Source organism: Hypanus sabinus, chromosome 5 (genome assembly GCF_030144855.1).
Source record: "Hypanus sabinus isolate sHypSab1 chromosome 5, sHypSab1.hap1, whole genome shotgun sequence".
NCBI lineage: Eukaryota > Metazoa > Chordata > Chondrichthyes > Myliobatiformes > Dasyatidae > Hypanus > Hypanus sabinus.
This window is the reverse complement of record NC_082710.1, coordinates 149,724,559-149,745,572: the sequence shown is the minus strand read 5'-3', so window position 1 is coordinate 149,745,572 and position 21,014 is coordinate 149,724,559. Positions and strand designations below refer to the sequence as shown.

The window sequence follows — 21,014 nt, the reverse complement described above, 5'->3', positions numbered from 1 at the left end:
GCCCTATTCGCATATCTGGGGGTGGATGGGGAGAGGGGGAAGGGACTGGTCCTCGCCTTCTGGTTGCATTTTACCTCTACCCTCTTCATAGTTTGGCCATCCAGTACGGAGGTAGGCAAGGAGGGAGCGGGATATCCTGGGAGTGGAAAAAAGTAGCTATCCGTAGGACCAGGAAGCGGGCAGCGGAGGGTTCCACCAGGGGTGACTGCCTGGTGATGTTCCGGGGAAGGGGGTATCGGTGCCCGGGAAACCGTGGAGAAGGAACACGCGGTGTCCACGGGTGCAATGGAGATGTTAACGGTAAATGTCCTTGACAGGGATTGGCACGTTTTATTTTAGCTTGTGTTAGTCACTGTTATTGTCTCTATGTATGGTGTGGTATTGTAGAATGTGATTTGCAATAAATGTATTTTTGTAATTTTGCTCTTTTGTAGCCCCGCACCTGTACACGGCCGTGAAAAAAAAATACTGCCCCCGATAATTCCCTCTACGCTGTTCGGGGGGAAAATATCCTAAAAGAAACATATGAGACACCCCTCGCCTGTAAACCCCAGTGAGGAACTGTCTGAACTGTGTAATCCAGCTGCTGTTCTGGGAATACAGACCACACTCCCTCCCTCACTGGCCAGTGCGTCCCCCAACCCTTCCACCGCAGTGTCCAATCTCCTACTGGACTGAGACTCCAGTTTCGGGGCACAAACTTCAGCAGCCGTGTTCAGTACCTCCGAGTCTGTGTTGTCACCTTAATGGTCCCTGTACACGGACCTCGACCACTGCCTCAATCCTCCCACGTTGCTATTCCGTCCATCTGGCTCCGGCCTGGATATTAGTACGGGCTGAACCCATCACTCGGTTCGCCGCTCCCTTCATTGCTCTAACGCCGCCACACAGAGAACTCCCGCTCTGGGCCGTCATGGACCCCAGAACCCCATCGACAAGCTGTAATCAGTGCCCGGGGCAGTTAGACCTTCACACCTGTCCGGCCGAATTGCCATTATCCCGATTTTTCGTCTCCTGCCAGCACTCCCCTTCATCTCCGTGGACTAGCTCTGGTCAGCAGCAATTCTCTTCTTGAAGTTGATATAAAAACAGGCAGACCTGTCCCGTCCGCTGCTTTAGTCCCCTCTTCAGATATTCCTCCAGGTTTGTGAGCGGATCCACTCTTTAGAAACCCATACAGTTCCCCAACTAACACAATTTTCAACCTGCTGTCAATCTGATCAGTTTGCAGACCTCTCTCCGGGAAGGATCAAGGTCCAACGTCTCAAATTCTCTGATTTTGGGACATAAAGTATAAACTCGGTTCCCAATTTGTCAATAGAGACGAGCAGTGGGCTCAGGTTTATAGATAGACTGTCAGACTGCGTTCACTGTTAAAACAAATTAGAATCATCGCAGTATTGTAAGATTAAGAACATATATTTGGCCGATACAGACATAAATTCATACTCTATTATAATGCCAACTGATTTCAGGGAGTTCAAACAGTAAAATGCTTTAAACGTTACTATCAGATAACTCACACTCTCCAGCCTGTGCTCCACATGTGAAAGCCGTCGCCAACACAAAGAAATAAACCCCAGCTCCCATATCTCCCGGGTCTCGCAAACTCGACCGCTCCTCGTCCAGCACCAGTTCAGTTCAATCTGCCACCAGTTTTCGATTAAACCAAACTTCTGTCGTTCACTCGAGTGCAGTCTGTTATTGATATGCGCTTGAGGGTAGGTGAACCAATCAGACGCCGAACTTTTAATTCGTCATCTGTTTCCAGGTGGAATACAGACCCACTTGCTCTGAACGACACCAAACTGAATTTGCTTTAACTGAGGAAGAGATGCTCAGAGAAGAGGCGCTTTCTTCAAAAGAAACTTTTAGAAGAGGCTTTTGACCTGCGTTGAATTGAACAGTCTACGCAGATAATTTTACTTCACCCTCTCACCGCTGAGTTAAAGGAGAGGACGGATCCACTTTGTTTAGTGAGTTAGACAGCACCAATAAGAGAGAAAATGGGTTAATTTATCAGGTTTGAGGCTTTTCGTCAGGTCTGGTAAACCTTTACCCTTCCCTCTGCTCTACCTGACCGTCCCCTATCTTTGCTATTGAAAATTTTGACTATTGATTTTGGACTCTCTATCTCTCCACTGGGAAAGCAGAACAGTACAGCACAGGAAAAGGCCTTTTCACCTACCATGTCTGTACTGACCATGATGTCAATTTAAACTGAACCCATATGTCCACACATGTTTTGTATCCCTCCATTAGCTGACTAAATCCCTCTTAAGTATTGCTACAATTCACTCTGGGAAAAAAACTCTCTATCAACCCTCTCCGCAACCTATCTCTGTAAAACTGCTCTTCCTTTTCCTCATTTCCTTCGCCTCCACTGCATCTGTTCTCAGGATGTGGTTTTCCTTTCCAGAACACCTGAAATGCCTTTGTTCTTCAAAGAATGGGAATTCCATCCCTCCACTATTGATACTGCGCTCACCTGCATCTTGGCATTTCCTGAAAATCTGTGCTCACCCCATCTTTCCACCACCTTACCAGTGATAGAGTTCGCCTTGTTCTTACCTACCATCCCTTGAGCCACCACATCCAACACATCATCGTCCACAACCTCTGCCATCTCCAAAGGGATCCTATCACTGAACTAACCTTTATCTCTCCACCTGCTTCCTGCATTCTGCAGGGATCACTCCCTATGAGATTCCCTTTTCCATTCATCCCTCTTTCCCGGCACTGAACCCTGCAAGCGGACAAAGTGCTACACCTGCCCAATCACTTCCTCCCTCACTTCCATTGAAGGCCCTGAACAGTCCTTCCAGGTGAGGCAACACTTCACCTGTGAATCTGCGGGGGGACATCCGTTGTGTCTGGTGCTCCTGATCTGGCCTCCTCTACATTGGTGAGACATGTTATAAATTGGGGGACTGCTTCGTCAGGTGGAATTTCCCAGTGGCCAAACATTTTGATTCCAATTCTATTTCCCGTTCCAACATGTCGGTCAATGGCCTCCTCCTTTGCCAGGAGAGACCACCCTCAGGGTGGAGGAGCAACAACTTATATTCCTCCTATCTGATGGCATGAATATCGATCTCTCCTTCCAGTTAAAAAAGATTCTCTCCACCTCTCTTCCTCTATTCCCCACTCTGGTCTTTTACCTCTTCTCTCCTTCCTATCACTTCCCCCTGGGTCCCCTCCTCCTTCCCTTTCTCCTATGGTCCTCTCTCCTCTCCTATCAGATTCCTTCTTCTCCAGTCCTTCACCTTTTCCACCCACCAATCTTCACCCATCATCTTCCAGCTAGCCTCCTCTCCATCCTCCCACCTTTTTATTCTGACATCTTCCACCTTCCCTCTCAGTCCTGAAGAAGGGTCTTGGCCTGAAATGTCGACTGTTTATCATGCTACCTGACCTGCTGAATTCCCCCAGCATTTTGTGTGTGTGTTGCTTCCTGTCTAACCCCTCTACACCTCTCATGATTCTATAAACTTCTATCTGGTCTCCCCTCAGCCTCTGAGACTCCAGAGAAAACATTTCAAGTTTGTCCATTTTCCCTTTATAGCTATCTTGTTCAAATCCAGGCAACATCTTAATAAACACCTTCAGGCCCTATATCCTTCTCGTAATGTGGCAACCAGAACTGCACACAATTCTCCAAATGTGGCCTGACCGAAGTTCCATACAGCTGCAGCATGACAGCCTGACTTCCACACTCAATCAAGTTCAAGTTCAAGTTGCTTTTATTGTCATTTCAACCATAAACTGCTGGTACAGTACACAATAAAAACAAAACAATGTTCCTCCAGGACCCTGGTGCTACATGAAACAACACAAAACTACGATAGACTATGTGAGACAGCACAAGACTACACCAGACTACGTAAAACAACATAAAAACTGCACAAGACTACAGACCTGCACAGGACTACATAAAGTGCACAAAACAGTGCAGGGCAGTACAATAATTAATAAACAAGACAACAGGCACAGTAGAGGACATATTACAATGCCAGTCTAGACTCTGAGTATTGAGGAGTCTGATGGCTTGGGGGAAGAAACTGTTACACAGTCTGGTTGTGAGAGCCCGAATGCTTCGGTACCTTTTGCCAGATGGCAGGAGGGAGAAGAGTTTGTGAGAGGGGTGCGTGGGGTCCTTCATAATGCTGTTAGCTGTGCGGGTGCAGTGTGTGGTGTAAATATCTGTAATAGCGGGAAGAGAGACCCGGATGATCTTCTCAGCTGACCTCACTATCCGCTGAAGGGTCTTGCGATCTGAGACGGTGAAATTTCTGAACCAGGCAGTGATGCAGCTGCGCAGGATGCTCTTGATATATCCTCTGTAGAATGTTGTGAGGATGGGGGGTGGGAGATGGACTTTCCTCAGACTTCGCAGAAAGTAGAGATGCTGCTGGGCTTTCTTTGCTATGGATCTGGTGTTGAGGGACCAGGTGAGATTCTCTGCCAGGTGAACACCAAGAAATTTGGTGCTCTTAACGATCTCTACCGAGGAGCCGTCGATGTTCAGTGGAGAGTGGTCACTTTGTGATCTCCTGAAGTCAACAACCATCTCTTTTGTTTTTCAGAGACAGGTTGTTGGCTCTGCACCGGTCCGTTAGCCGCTGCATCTCCTCTCTGTAAGCTGACTCGTCGTTCTTGCTGATGAGACCCACCACGGTCGTGTCATCGGCGAACTTGATGATATGGTTCAAGCTGTGTGTTGCAGAACAGTCATGGGTCAGCAGAGTGAACAGCAGTGGACTGAGCACACAACCCTGGGGAGCCCCCCTGCTCAGTGTGATGGTATTGGAGATGCTGCTCCCGATCCAGACTGACTGAGATCTCCCAGTCAGGAAGTCTAGGATCCAGTTGCAGAGGGAGGTGTTCAGGCCCAATAGGCTCAGCTTTCCAATCAGTTTCTGAGGGATGATTGTATTGAATGCTGAACTGAAATCTACGAACAGCATTCAAACATATGTGTCTTTTTTGTCCGGGTGGGTGAGGGCCAGGTGGAAGGTGGTGGCAATGGTGTCATCTGTTGAGCCGTTGGGATGATATGCGAACTGCAGGGGGTCCAGTGAGGGGGGTAGCAGGGTCTTGATGTGCCTCATGATGAGCCTCTTGAAACACTTCATGATGATGGATATGAGTGCAACAGGACAGTAGTCGTTGAGGCCTAACTAATGTCCCAACTAATAAAAGCAAATTACGATTCTCACCTTCTTTATCACCCTATCACTTGTTCCACTTTCAGGGAGCTGTGGACTGCATCTCAGGACTGATATCAATGTTCCAAAGGTCCCGCCATTTACTATTAATGTCTTTTGCATTTCATCTCTCAAAATGCAACATCTTACATTTGCCTGGATTAAACACTATCTACATTTCCATCTGTATCATTTATATATATCAGAAACAACAGTGCCCCCTCCCCCCAGCACTGCTCTCTGCAAAACAGATGGACGTAGTTCATAGAATCATATGATTCAGAAACAGGCCTATTGGTCTAAATGATCCATGCCGGTAAAGATTCCCATCTAAGCCAGTCCCACTTGCCCACATTTGTCCCATACCTTTCTAAACCTTACTATCCATGTACCTGACCAAGTGTCTTTTAAATGTCTACACATCTGTTCTGTTATCTCCTGCTGTCTGTTGGAAGGTTTTAGTATTGCACTGGTTTCAGCGTTCTTGTTTCTGAGATTAACCATTTAGGTTGTTCTTTCTAGGTGCTGCTGTGACACTATCTCTGATTAATATTGCAAATGCCCCATCTTTTTTACATCACTCTCTAAAGCACCTAAACCCTGGAACTGCCAGCCCTACCCGTCTCTCAGCCATGTTTCTGTAATGGCCACAACATCGTAGTTCCAGATTCTAGATTAATCTGCCTTTCCTGTAATAATCCTTGCATTAAAATAAAAAATAAGACTTCAGACTGTAAACTCCACAGTGTTCATTAACTTGGCTCCTCCTCCCGTCCTTCCTATTAGACTTACCTAATCGAATTCCTCCCTTTCCCTCAATCCCTCTACTTGCTGACCTATTGTTTTGATCCTCATCTCCAGTCATACTAGTACAGTATAAACATTCCTGAGCAGTGTGAACAAATCTGTTTCAAAACTCGTTCTTCTCCAGTTTATCTGCCACCTATCCTTCTTGTAGAGGTCCCATCTGCCCTGACAGACACCAATGCTATGTATCTGAAATCCTCCCTCCTACAGCAGATCCTTAGCCAGGCATTAAAGCTTTCCTATTCCTACTGTATGTAACTTGCTAGTGGCACAAGGAATAATCTTGAGATTACAGCTGTACAGGTCCCTTTTTATCCAATTCAGCTAATTTCCTAAATTCACTTTGCAGAATGTCATAGACAAGAAGAGAGATGTGCCAAACTAATTAAAAATAGTAACTTTACTCCTTTCTTTTTACAATATTTTTATTCAGAAGAAAAAACAAGATTTGCAGAGTGCAATACAGATACATCTCAATGTAAATTGTGTACATTCATATATTGTAATAAAATTGATCAAAATGTTATAGCATAACACATAAAGGTATACCACTCAGTAATCAAAAATTTAAAGATAGGTCATACATCATACAAGAAATTTTTTATATAAAAAAAGTCAACCCCCTACTAACTACCAGAGAAAAATGCTGATGGATGATAATGGATAATTAGAAAATAAAACATATTCGCTTAAGAAGAGAAGATAGAAATATACATAAAAGTCTGTGCACTGATAAACTTTATAAATTAGAAAAGTAATTTAGGAAAGGTCCCCAGATATCATAAAAAGATTGTTTCGAATTTAAGACTGAGCAGCGGATCTTCTCTAAATTTAAATAAGACATAATATCACGTAGCCACTGAGGATGTGAAGGAGGGGTAGACTCCTTCCATTTAAGCAAGATTGCTCTCCTTGCTAAAAGAGAGGTAAACACTAAAACCTGTAGGTTAGGAGTATTTAAAGTTATATCTTCATTTACAATAATACCAAACAAGGCAGTAAGGGATTTGGGTCAAATTGGACCCTAAAAAGTTGTGAGAAGGTATGGAATACTTACCGCCAAAACTTTTCAATTTTAGGGCAAAACCAAATCATATGAATTAAAGAGGCATCAGCAGAATTGCATTTATTACAAAGTGGAGAAACGTTTGGATAAAAACTGGACAGCTTCTGTTTAGAAATGTACGCTCTATGAACCACTTTAAATTGTAGAAGAGAATGACGGGCACAGAAAGATGATTTATTAACCTGTTTAAGAATTTTATTCCATCTTTCATCAGAGATCTGACAATTTAGGTCATCCTCCCAAGCTTTTTTTATTTTATCTAATAAGCCTTGTCTAGAATCAATCAACAAGTTATAGATACAATAGAACCATTAACAAAAGATTTTAAATTTAAAAGATTGTCCAGTAAATTTTTATCAGGACCTATAGGAAAAGTAGTTAATTGGAAATGTAAGAAATCTCTAATTTGAAATCTCTGATTTACAGACACCTTCAAATTAGAGATTTCTTACTTAACTTGACTTGTAACTAAACTAATCCCTCTACCTTTGTTCAAGACAGGAAAAAGGGTAATTCTGGTAATTACAGGCCCTGAGCCTCATGTCAGAATTTGAGGCCTTGGTTGTTTGTGGAATATGTCAATAATCTGGATGAAAATGTACAGTAGATGGGTGGATAATGCCAAGATAAGTGGAGTTGCGAACAATGTAAAGCATATCAAAGAATACTGTGGGATACAGGCCGTTTACAGATATGGCCAGAGAAGTGGAAGATGGAGATCATCACAGGCAAGTGTGAGATGTTACACAATGGGAAGTCAAATGAAAGGAGATAGTATACAGTTAATTGGAGACCTCTTAATAGTATCAAAATACAGAGGGATCTTGGAGTCCAGCCATAATTCACTGAAAGTGGCCACACAAGTGGATAAGTAGTAAAGACAGTGTACAGAATGTTTTCCTTCATTGGTAAGATGTCCAGTATAAGAGCAAGAAAGTCATAATACAGCTACATAAAATTTCAAACAAACTGCACTTGGAGTATTGCATGTGTTTCTGGTCGTCCCATTGAAGGAAGGATGTGGAAACTGTGGAGAGGGTACAGAAGACATTTACTGGGATGCTGACTTGAATTAGAGTTATGAGCTATAAGGAAAGGTTGGACGACTTGAGCTGTCCTTCCTGGAATGTCGGATGCTAAGGGAGACTTGATAGAGGATTTTAAAATTATGCGGGGCATAGATAGGGTAGACATTCAGAACCTTTACCCCAGGGTAGAAATATAAATGCCAAAGGACATGCTTTTAAAGTTTTTGGGTTGAACTTTAAAAGTGATATGAGGGTCTAGTCTTTTACACAGAGGTAGGTACTTGGAGTAGGTTACCAGGGACAGTAATGGAAGCAGGCAGCTTGATGGAGTTTAAGAGGTTTTTGGACAGACATGTGAATATGAAGGGAATGGAGGAATATGGATGATACATAGGAAGAGGACATTGAGTATAATTTGTCATCCAGACCATTGTGGGCCAAAGGGCCTGTCCAGTGCTGTACCTATTTTCTGAGTTTTATATTCTATGTTCTATGTCATGTCCATATCCTCCCATTCTCTGTACATCCTTGTGCCTGTCTAGGACCCTCTAAATGCTTCTGTTCTATGACCTACCCTGGACAAAGCCATACTGATGGTCGTTAATTAGTCCATGGTTTTCTGAATGCTCATAAATCCTATTGCAAAAAATCCTCTCCAATAGCTTCATGACCACTTCCCTATCACTACTACTTATTTACCTGTCAGTCAACCCTGCTGTACAACAGAGCCAGTCATGGTGCCACTGATGCTGCTGCTGCTGATGTTTCCTCCTAGGAGGGAATAGGTGGGTCAATGAATAAAGTTAATAGAGAAACGGTCTCCCACCCTCACCGCCACACACTGCAGCTGGGAGTCTGGAGTCAGTGACTGAGGCTGTGCCCAAGTACCCCACACTCTGAACCTCCTCTGAGATGACCTCACAACCTTGCACCGCTGATCCTGAATCAATGGTCTCTAGTTCCAGATACTTTTGCAAGCCATCTCCTGATGAATCACCTCTGCACCCTCTTCAGCAATCACATCCTTCTAATGATGTAGGAGGGTGGGAAGTGTGGAAGAATGGGCAGAATAAAGGGAATATACATGATAAGGCGAGACTGGATCCAAGTGCATTAATGGGGCACTGGAGACAGATTGTACTTCTTTGCCAATGTTATCTGTTGTTAATAGCAACTAAATAGCCACCCATCCTGTGTTTGGTTTCTCCAGCATAGAGGAGACCAGACTGTGGTGCATCAGATTAGTACAAGTGAATCCCTACTTCACTTGGAAAGACTGTTTGGATCTCTGGATGGTGGGAAGGGATGAGTTGCATGGGAAAGTGAAGTAAGAGAGGGGTGTAGGTGTGGATGGAAGGGTGCAGCAGGGAGTCATGATGAGAACAGTCCCTTTGCAGTTCAAGAAGGGGAGAAGAAAGAGAGAAGTGTGTCTGGTGATGTAAAATGTGAAAATTGTAAAGGATGATGTGTCGAATGTGAGGCTGGTGTGGTGGAAGTGAGGACCAGGAAACTGCTATCTTTGTGCTGTGCAGAAGGAAAGGGATTGACAGCGGAGTGCAGGATGTGGATAACACTGTCACAACCATACCTCCATTGTGTAGGGTTAAATACTGAGAACCAGTGGACTGTAATAGCAAGCAAAGGCTCCTTCACTGCTTAGACTGGGGTGGTGGTTGTCCATCGTGTCCAACAATGGCAGGAAACCTGCGTGGGAAAGTTTTCAAAGTGGAAAAGCCATTGCACTGGGGCAGCACCACTCTCTTGACCTCTGAAGTCCAAGTCAAGTGGGACAAACTAGCGTCAGAGACTGAGGTCTTCCTGGATTGCAGTGGATGACTATGACACCTTCTGTCCTTTGTCGTGCCTATCTCTCTCCATGGAGCATTGGAATACCACCCTGCTGGATGCTGGATCTCACTGTAGATCTCATTTGCCCAGTCCACCAGAGCTGACTTCACATGCTGGGGAGGCATGTCCCTAACTCACTGGGGTTTGAAACCACTAGACACCCTCATCTGATTTAGTTCAGCTGTTGAAGTGGTATACCAGGGTGTGGCCGCTGTTGCATGTAAACAGCTAATTGAAGCTACAGGTGAGAGCTGAACGTCCAATGGGGACCAAAGGTGAGTGTGCTACCCCAGAATGGAAACAACAGGTCCCTACACCAGAAGTACTACCATTCTCTGGACATCCCATACAGCCCACTTAGAATGTAACAAGATTTAGAACAGAATTTAACTGGCCAATTAACGATGCACTCTATACTGGGAAGAAAACCCTTAAATAGTCCAATGAGATGAAAACTGTAAAGCATGTTCAGGCATGTTGAAATTGGTTGCTTAAAATTATCTGTTGATTTGTTCAACAGTAACTCCACCTCAATTGCCACCATCACCTAATGAGAGGAAGGATCTTGCAGGCGTCACAGCTGCTGGCTAAAATGGGTCAGTGCGAGTGTGAAATAACTAGATTCAATTAGTGTCGTTTATTGTCAAAAACACCAGAAAGCAATGAAATTCTTCGCTCGCACGAAGCTAAAAGTGTAAACAGTGATCATAATAAATACAACAATAAATACATCAATGAGCACAAAATAATAGGGTGGTGCATGGTTGCCCATGCTCCCCTGTCTTGTATAAAGCCCTTTTCCAAAGCCTCAGGAAGGACGAGAACATAAGAAATGTGACACTACCGGGCAGTGGAAGGACCCAAGTGAAAACTGCGCCACTGTTTTCTGCTCATATCTGTGGTCAGTTTGCAGAGTGATCAGCATCTGTGACCAGACTGAGTTGGCATCAGGGGCCAGGATTAACTGCACAAAGAGCAGGACGATGCTCTGCATCAACTGGCCCGACTGATCCAGTGTCCCCTTCACCATCAGGTCCGATTATGTGAAGTTGCTGGGGATCTAGTTTGGAAAGGATGAGTCATGCAACAAGAATTGGCTGGAGCAGGCTGGGAAGGTAAACAGAAATTGTGTCTCTAGGGAGGGAATCCCTGTCGGTAACTAGGAAGAACCTAGTTAGAGGTGCTCTCAGAGCTGCTGTACTTGGCACAGGTGTGGCCCATTCCCCACTCCTCCAGCTCTGAGTCACCTGAGCTGTCTTCAGGTTAATCTGGAGGTCCAAGATGGAGTGGGTCAGCTGAATCACAATGCACATGTCCCTGGACAATTGGGGCAAAATATGCCCAATGTCTCCCTCATCCTGATGGCCACCTCTGTGTGTGGCTGCATCAGGCTGTACATGGAACCTAAACACATGGGCACCAAGTACCACTACGTGCCAACGTTCTCCCTGTCCCCGGTGTTGCGAAGGAGGGATTTGGCCCAGTTGCTGCACAACATCCCAGTCAGCAGGATGGTGACGCACTACCTGTCCTCCATGGAAGGTTCTTCAAGACTAATACCTTTGACCACAAGGCCATCAAGCATAGAATATCCTGCAGGCACTGAAGGAGAAGAATCTATGGATGCTGTGGGGTGGTTTCCTGAGCAGACTGTCCAAATCAATTGTCAGAATGCCTCATCACCAGGCCTCACCTACAGGCACCAAGACCTCGCCTGGCTGGCGGTGAGAAGAGCCCTCCCAGTCAGATCCTTCCTGCATGCTCGGAGAATCATCTACATAATGCACTGACCACATGATGACTGCAGTGGGGAAGAGACAGTAACTACACACACAAAATGCTGGAGGAACTCAGCAGGCCAGGCAGCATCTGTGGAAAAGAATAAACAGTTGACATTTCAGACTGAGGCCCTTCCAGCATCTGCTTCTCATGCTTGTAGAGACAGTAGCTCACCTCTTCACACATTGTGGATTTGTGAAGAAATTATGGAGAAAGGTCCTGTGTCCACTTCATCCCCGGCAGCTGCGTAACAGAGGGTTCTCTGATCTACAGGCTGTTCCCAGGGATGCACACAGAGACCAACATCCGGTGCTGCTGGCAGATCATCCACTCCAGTGTATGATGATCCTCGGTCAGCCCTCTGATTCTGCATCTGGAAAATAGTCTCTGCCTTTATTTCATGTACATGACCATACACTTCCCTACACTCTATTCCATCTTCCACTCCTTTTCCCATTCTCTCCATCTGTCAGTCCTCCTGCAGACTCCCTGTTTCTTCAACACTATCAGCCCCTCCACTTATCCCCATATCATCTGCAAACTTGGCCACAAAGTCATCAATTTCATCATCCTTGCAAATCTTTGAGATATAACATGAAACAATTCCAAAACTGACCCCTGTGGAACACTACTAATCACCAGCAGTCAATCAGAAAAAGCCCCATTTATTCCCACTCTTTGCTTCCTGCCGATCCACCAATCTTCTATCTTTCCTGTAATACCAGGGGCTCTTCTCTTGTTAAGCAGTCTCATGTGTGACACTTTGCCAAAGGCCTTCTGAAAATCCAAATAAACTACATCGATTGATTATCCTTTGTCTATCCTGCCTGCTATTTCTTCAAAAAATTCCAACAGATTTTTCAGGCAAGATTTCCCCTTCAGAAAACCTTGCTGACTTTGGCCTGTTTTATCATGTTTCTCCAAGTACAACTCCAAGCCCTCAAGTTCCTCCTAGTCCATAATAATGGACTCCAACATATTCCCAACCTCTGAAGATAGGCTAACTGGTCTATAATTTTCTTCCTTCTGCCTCCATCCCTTCTTAAAGAGTGGAGTGACATTTGCAATGTTCCAGTTCTCTGGAATCATTCCAGAATCTAGTGATTCTTGAACTATCCTTACTAATGCCTCCACAATCTCTTCAGCTAACTCTTTCAGAACCCTGGTATGTAGTCCATCTTGTCCAGGTGACTTAACTATTTTCAGACCTTGCAGCTGCCCAAGCACCTTCTCGTTAGCAAAAGCAACGGCACTCACTTCTGCTCCAACACTCTCAAATTTCTGGCATTCTGTTGGTGTCTTCCACGGTGAAGACTGATGCAAAATACAATTCATCCCCAATTCCTTTGTCCCCCATTACTTCCTCTCCAATGTCATTATCCAGCACACTAATACCTACTCTTTCCTCTCTTTTACTCTTTATAAATCTGAAAAATTATATCCTCTTTTAATACTATTGGCTAGCTTACCTTTATAGTTCAACTTTTCTCATTATGGCATTTTTTTATTTGCCCTCTGTTGCTTTTTAAAAGCTCCTCAATCCCCTAACTTTCCATTAGTTCTTACTATATTATATGCCCTTTCTTTTGCTTTTATGCTGATATAGTCAGAGTCATAGAAAAGTACAACACAGAAACAGACTCTTTGGCCTATTTAGTCCATGACAAACTACTTTCAGACGGTGGTGTTTGAAAAGAGGATGCTGTCTAAGTTGCATGCCATCTTGGACAATGACTCCCATCCACTCAATAATGTACTGGTTAGGCACAGGAGTGCATTCAGCCAGAGACTCATTCCACTGAGATGCAACACTGAGCATCATAGGAAGTCATTCCTGCCTGTGGCCATCAAACTTTACAACTCCTCCCTTGGAGTGTCAGACACCCTGAGCCAATAGGCTGGTCCAGGTCTAATTTCCACTTGGTATAATTTACTTATTATTATTTAATTATTTATGGTTTTATATTGCTGTATTTTTACACTATTCTTGGTTGGTGCGACTGTAACGAAACCCAATTTCCCTCAGGATCAATAAAGTATGTCTGCCTGTCTATTTAAGCTCCCTAGACCCATTGACATGCACCGGAACCATAACCATCTATATTTCTGCCATCCATATACCTATTCAAGTTTCTCTTAAACATTGAAATTGAATCCACTTGCACCACTTTTGATGGCAGCTCATTCCACACTCTCATGGCACTCTGAGTGAGGACATTTTCGTCATGTTCCTCTTAAATTTTTGCACCTTTCATCCTTAAACCATGACTTCTTGTTGTAGTCCCACCCAACCTCAAGGCCTGCTTGCACTTATCGTATCTATACCCTCATAATTATATATACTTCAATTAAATCACTCCTCAACTTCTACTTTCCAAGGAATAAAGTCCTAATCTATTCAACCTTTGCTTATAGATCAGGTCACCCAGTTCCAATAACACCCTTGTAAATTTTCCCTGTACTGTGCTCCTTCAACTTCTTTTACATCTTTCCTGCAGGTAAGGCAGTGGATGTAGTGTACATGGATTTCAGTAAGGCATTTGCTAAGGTTTCCCATGCAAGACTTATTCAGAAGGTAAGGAGGCATGGGATCCAAGGGGACATTGCTTTGTGGATCCAGAATTGGCTTGCCCACAGAAGGCAAGGGTGGTTGTAGATGGTTCATATTCTGCATGGAGGATGGTGACCAGTGGTGTTTTGCATGGAGCTGTTCTGGGACCCCTCCTCTTTGTGATTTTTAGAAATGTCCTGGATGATGAAGTAGAAGTGTTGGTTAGTAAGTTTGCTGATGACTTAAAAATTGGGAGGTGGTCGAGGCCTGGGGGTTGTCAGAGTCCACAGCGGGACATTGATAGGATGCAGAACTAGGCTGAAAAGTGGCAGCTGGAGTTCAACCCAGATAAGGGTGAAGTGGTTCATTTTCATAGGTCAAATTTGATGACAGAATATAATATTAATGGTAAGACTCTTGGCCGTGTGGCCAAGAGATCACAGAGATCTTGGGTTCGTGTCCAAAGGACACTCAAAGCTGCTGCGCAGGTGGACAGAGTTGTTAAGAAGACATGTGGCATGATGGCCTTCATCAACTGTGGGATTGAGTTCAAGAGCCATGAGGTAATGTTACAGCTATATAAGACCACTTGGAGTACTGTGCTCAGTTTTGGTCACCTTACTACAGGAAGGATGTGGATACTGTAGAGAGAATACAGAGGAGATTTACAAGGATGTTGCCTGGATTGGAGAGCATGCCTTATGAGAATAGGTTGAGTGAACTTGGTGTTTTCTCCTTGGAGCAACAGAGGATAAGAGGTGTATAAGATGATGAGAGGCATTAACCATGTGGACAGCCAGAGGCTTTTTCCCAGGGCTGAAATGGCTAACATGAGGGGGCATAGTTTTAAGGTGCATGGAAATAGGTACAGAGGGGATATCAGGGGTATGTTTTCACAGAGAGAGTGGTGGGTGTGTGGAAAGCACTGCCGGTGCATTCCAGTAGAGGCAGATAAAATATGTGTTCACTCTGTATGACCTGCCCTGGTTGGTCCTATCGAAGCGTAATAGCTTGCACTCATCTGCATTAAAATTCCATCTGCCATTTCTCATCTCATTTTTCCCGTCTGGTCCAGATCCCACTCCAAGCTCTGATATTCTTCCTCGCTAACCACTACATCCCCAATCTTGGTATCATCTGTAAATTTGCTGACCCAGTTTTTTCTTTTTACAATATTTTTATTCAGAAGAAAAAAAACAAGATTTACAGAGTGCAACACATAGATACATCTCAACGTAAATTGTGTACTTTCATATAACAATAAAGTTGATCAAAATGTTATAGTATATCACATAAAGGTATACCACTCTGTAATCCAAAATTTAAAGATAGGTCATAAATCATAAAAGACATTTTTTATATATAGAAGTCGACCCCCTACCAACTACCAAAGAAAAAAGCTGATGGATGATAATGGATAATTAGGGGAAAAAAACATATTTGCATTAAGAAGGAAAGATAGAAATATACATAGAAGTCTGTGCACTGTTAAACAGATTTCTGATGAAAGATGGAATAAAATTCTTAAATGGGTTAATAAATCATCTTTCTGTGCCCGTCATTCTCTTCTACAATTTAAAGTGGTTCATAGAGCGTACATTTCTAAACAGAAGCTGTCCAGTTTTTATCCGAATGTTTCTCCACTTTGTAATAAATGCAACTCCGCTGATGCCTCTTTAATTCATATGTTTTGGTTTTACCCTAAAATTGAAAAGTTTTGCCGGGAAGTATTCCATACCTTCTCACAACTTTTTAGGGTCCAATTTGACCCAAATCCCCTTACTGCCTTGTTTGGTATTATTGCAAATGAAGATATAACTTTAAATACTCCTAACCTACAGGTTTTAGTTTTTACCTCTCTTTTAGCAAGGAGAGCAATCTTGCTTAAATGGAAGGAGTCTACCCCTCCTACTCATCTTCAAAGGCTATGTGATTATTATGTATTATTTAACTTTAGAAAAGATCCGCTGCTCAGTCTTAAATTCGAAACAATCTTTTTATGATATCTGGGGACCTTTACTAAATTATTTTTCCAATTTATAATGTTTAACAGTGCTGACCCAGTTAATCACATTGTCAATCAGATCATTGAGATCATTGATAAACAACAGACCCAGCACCAATCCCTGCGGCTCTCAACTAGTCACAGGCCTCCAGATCCTTTTGCTCTTAGCATATCTGTAGAATCCCTTAGGATTCTCCTTCACCTTGTCAGCTAGGAAACCCTCATGCCTTCTTTTAGCACCCTTCTTTTTTCTTGTGTGCTCTTGCATTTTGTACACTCCATAAGTATTCTTTTGGTCCTACCTGCCTATACCTGATATGCACCTCCTTCTTTTAATTAACCAGGGTCTCAATATCTCTTGAAAACCAAAGTTCCCTACACCTGATAAATTTACCTTTTATTCTGACAAGCATATACAAACTTTGTACTCTCAAAATTTCATTTTTGAAGGCCTTCCACTTACCCAGGGCACCTTTGTCAAAAGCAGCTTGCCCCAATCAAGACTCGCCAAATCCTTTCTGATACCATCAAAATCGGCCTTTCTCCAATTTAGAACTTGAACCCATGGACTAGATGGCTGTTGTCATGATATCATGTCACAAAGTTCTCTATCTCCTTCTTGTATTCTAACTCGTTATTTAAGATACAGCCCATAGTGGTGGTATCATTTGCAAACTAGTAGATGGAATTAGACCTGGATCTAGCCATGTAGTCACAAGTGTACAGGACATTAAGTAGTGGTCTGAGGACCTATACTGTATTTTTGGTGCACCAGTGTTGAGGATAATTACAAATTATCCTCAATTCTTTTTTGCAAATTTACTTTGAAACTAATCACTAGTTGCAAAGTGTTCCCCTATACAAATGTCTGTCACCAGCCATTTCTCATACCCTAGTAGCAGATCAAGTATTGCATTCTCTCTCAGTGGGACTTCAGTGTGCAGAATAAGGAATCTTTCTTGAACACATTTGACAAACTCTATGCCATCTAGTCCCAGTCAATATGTGCAAAGTTATAATCGCCTACTATCATAAACGTATGTTTCTTGCAACAGTCTATGATCTCTCTACAAATCTGTTCCTGTGAATTCCATGGACAGTTGGGTGATCTACAATATAGCCCCATTAACATGACAATACCTTTTAGTTTTTCAGTTCCACCCATAAGTCCTCACCAGATGAGTTCTCCAGTCTGTCCTGACTGGACATTTTCCCTGACTAGTAATGCCACCCCTCCCACTTTAATCCATTCTGCTCCCAGACAGCCTCAACCCACAGCAATTCACCTCCCACTAAAAGCGGTCTATGACAAATCCTTCTCCCTGGCTTCACACTCATCTTTGGAGCATCTGGACAATAAAGACACCAATACTTGCAGCTCTGTCTTCAATTCCAAGCAAACTCATCACCAAGCTCTCAGACTCGGGACTCAACTTTCCTTTGCAAATGGATCCTTAACTTCCACTTCCTTATCAACAGATGGCAATCAGTAAGGATAGGCAGCAACACCTCCACCACAATTATCCTCAACACTGGTGCCCCAAAAATACAGAATAGGTCCTCAGACCACTAATTCATGTCCTGTACACTCATGACTACATGGCTAGATCCACCTCTAATTCCATCTTCTAGTTTGCAAATGATACCACCACTATGGGCTGTATCTTAAATAATGATGAGTCAGAATACACAAGAAGGAGATAGAGAACCTTGTGACATGATGTCATGACAACAGCCATCAGCAAAACAAAAGGATTGGACACTGGCTTCAGAAAGGAGAAGGTGTACATGCTCCTCTTTACATCAATGGTGCTGAGTTCCAAAGAGCTTCAAGTTCCAAAGAGTGACCATCATCAAAAGCCCATGCTGGTTCAACCACCTAGCTGCAATGACCAAAAAAATGTGTTTGTGCCCTTATTGCCTCAAGAGGCTAAAGAAATCTGGCATGTCCTTTTGACCCTCACTAATGGATGAATGATAGGAAGCATCCTATCTAGATGCATTGTTGATTCCTTTGCCCAAAGCAACAAGAAACAGCAGAGAATTGTGGACACAGCTCAGTACATTACAGAAACCAGCCTCCCCATAATGAACTTTGTCTATTGATCTCGCTGTCTTGGTGGAGCAGCCAATATAATCAAAGGCTCACCACTCTGGATTCTCTCATCCCTCCCTCCTCCCCGCCTCCCCCCCTCCCCCCCCCCGCCACTCCCTTTCGACAGAATATACAAAAGCCTGAAGGCACATACCATCTGGCTTAAGAACAGCTTCTATCGCGCTGTTATAAAACTATTGAATGGTTTCCTTGCATGATAAGATGAGCTCTTGACATCACAATCTATTTTGCCATGGCCTTGCACCTTATTGTCTGCCTGCATTGCACTTTCTTTGTAACTGTAACACTTTATTCTCCATTCAGTTATTGGTTTCCCTTGTACTGCCTCAGTACATTGATGTGATGAAATGAACTGTAGGAATGGCATGCAGAACAAACTTTTTCTCTGCATGACAATAATAAACCAATTTACTAATTCAAGGCCACGGGCCAAGTGCTTGAAGATAGGTCCACTAGTCGGTAACAACATGTTGGATTGTTTGGACCGTTTCTTGCTGTGTAACTCTATGACAGGGAGTTGCCTGGATTCCAAAGGAAGCATTGAACTGTAAAGGGTTAACTTTTCCTGCTCAACTTGTGAGACGCCCTTGAACCTGACCAAGCACATTGTAATGGGAAGAGAAACACAAGCGATAACTAGAAAGTCCCCGCTGCAGCCTCAACAGTAACTTCACACCCTGATCCACCATCAGCCAATGAGAGGACAGAGCACCGAGTCATCACCAGTTGCTAGCTGAGATGGATCACTGTGGGTCAGAAATGTTTGGAGGTGTTCTGAGCTCTGCCGAACCACTGGACCACCAGCCCAGGGAGTGTCTCTGCATCCCCCTGCTCCCCCCACGAATCACATTGTCCCCTTACTCCAGGGAAGTTTGGAAACTCTTGGAGTCTGAGGAAGCATACTCAGCATTATTTTAGCAACAGCTTCGTCCCCCCTCACCATCAGATTTCTGATCAATCCATGAACCTATAAACACTACCTCACTATGTTGCTCTTTTTGTTCAATCTAGCTTTCTATATTGCACAGCACCACTGCTGCATAACAACAGATGTCTCGACATGTGTAGGTGATAATAAACCTGATTCTGATTCTGAACCCCTGCAGACACCAGAAGTCTGAACAAACAACAGCAAATTTTGGAAACTCTGCAGGTCAGGCAGCATCCTCTGATGAGGAGGGGATTGGTCAAAAGCTCAGGCCCGGGACATTTCCTCAGAAAGGCTGGGATTTCCATGCATAACATTGCCCTGCTTCAGTTACAGGGCCGGAGATAAGTGGGGTTGGTACTGAGTTGTTGCCTCAGAGTTTGGCCCTTTCTGTGACCCACTGAGTGTCCCCAGAAGACAGTGAGAGAGCCGCTGAATTGATCCCCTTCTTCCCTCTCTACCTGGTGTCTGCCGTACCCAGTTCCTGCAGTGCCCACTCACAGGAACAGGACCTTTGGTCCATCATATCTGCAATGGCCATTAAGTTGCACCCACTTACACAATAGTGGAGCTTAGGAGACAATGGTGCCTAACGGTGACTCCTTTGCTTACATCCTTGGAAACAGCTCTATTTCTATCTTTAATATCTCTATTCTTTTCCCTTTCAAGCTTCTTTTGAAGACTCTGACCTGGAGTTACACACTGACTTTGGTCCTTTGCAGGAAAAGAACCCGCTCTCGGGGTCTCACAACTGGCCATTATTTGATACATCAAGGACGCAGTCTAGTAGATTAGCTCACCTTCGGAGTTTCGGGATTTCGTCACTCTGGAGGAGGGCGAACTCAAGGTCGGTGCCTCTGCAAGAAATTGGTATGAAGTGGGAGACAAAAGATCTCTGGCTGTGAGCCCAGAGACCCGAGTTTTTTGGGCACAGAGCTTGGAAAGAGTGACACAACAGACTTTTAACATCATAAATCAGTGAGTTGTTTGTTATCTCTCCCCTCTCGCTGTGAAATGGAGGCACCTCTTTTTCCCTTATTAGGGAGAGAGAGCCTGGTGTATGCTGAATTACCGGGTGAACGAGTAGTCTTCAGGGTACTACAAGTCTGTGTCTTTATTGATGCTTTGCTGCACGCTTGAGTGCTCAGGGGGGCACCGATGTTATATTTTGCTGGTGGGGGAGGGATTATTGCTTTGCTGCTGCTTACACGTGGGAGGGGGGAGCTGGGGGTGCTTTGGGGTTCTAATATTTAGCTGTCATTCATTCTTTGGGGGCATTCCTCTGTTTTCATGGACGGTTGCAAAGAGGAAGAATTTCAGGATGCATATTGTATTCATTTTTCTGACATTAAATGTATCTTTGAAACCTTTGAGTTAACCAGCAGCTGATTAAACCTCTGACTGCACATCATTGTGATTTGGGAAGAAACCTGAGGCACCTAGCAGAAACACATGGTTACAGGGAGAAAGCGCAAACTCTACACAGATCAGGATTGAAACAGGGTTTGTGGAGCTGAGAGGCTGCCTCTCTACCAGTTGTGCCAGTGTGTTGCCCCAGTACACACTGCACCCATTGCTCACTGCCCCTATTTACCTGTGTGTACAGTGCATCCGTGTGCAGTACTCAATGCCCACTGTACCCAGTGATCATTACACCTGGTTCAGATTCTACTGTCCTT

At 43.9% G+C, this 21,014-nt stretch overlaps 1 protein-coding gene across 1 annotated transcript in view; it reads right to left on the bottom strand.

The window, feature by feature from the left end:
- LOC132394449 (H-2 class II histocompatibility antigen, A-R alpha chain-like) overlaps positions 1-1,692 on the bottom strand; it is a 43,490-nt gene extending 41,798 nt beyond the window's left edge. The window contains exon 1 of the mRNA XM_059970621.1: positions 1,524-1,692. Within this exon, the coding sequence (XP_059826604.1) occupies positions 1,524-1,590 (67 nt within the window). The 5' untranslated portion in view covers positions 1,591-1,692. The remainder of the gene's footprint in view (positions 1-1,523) is intronic.
- Between the last annotated feature and the right edge of the window lie 19,322 nt (positions 1,693-21,014).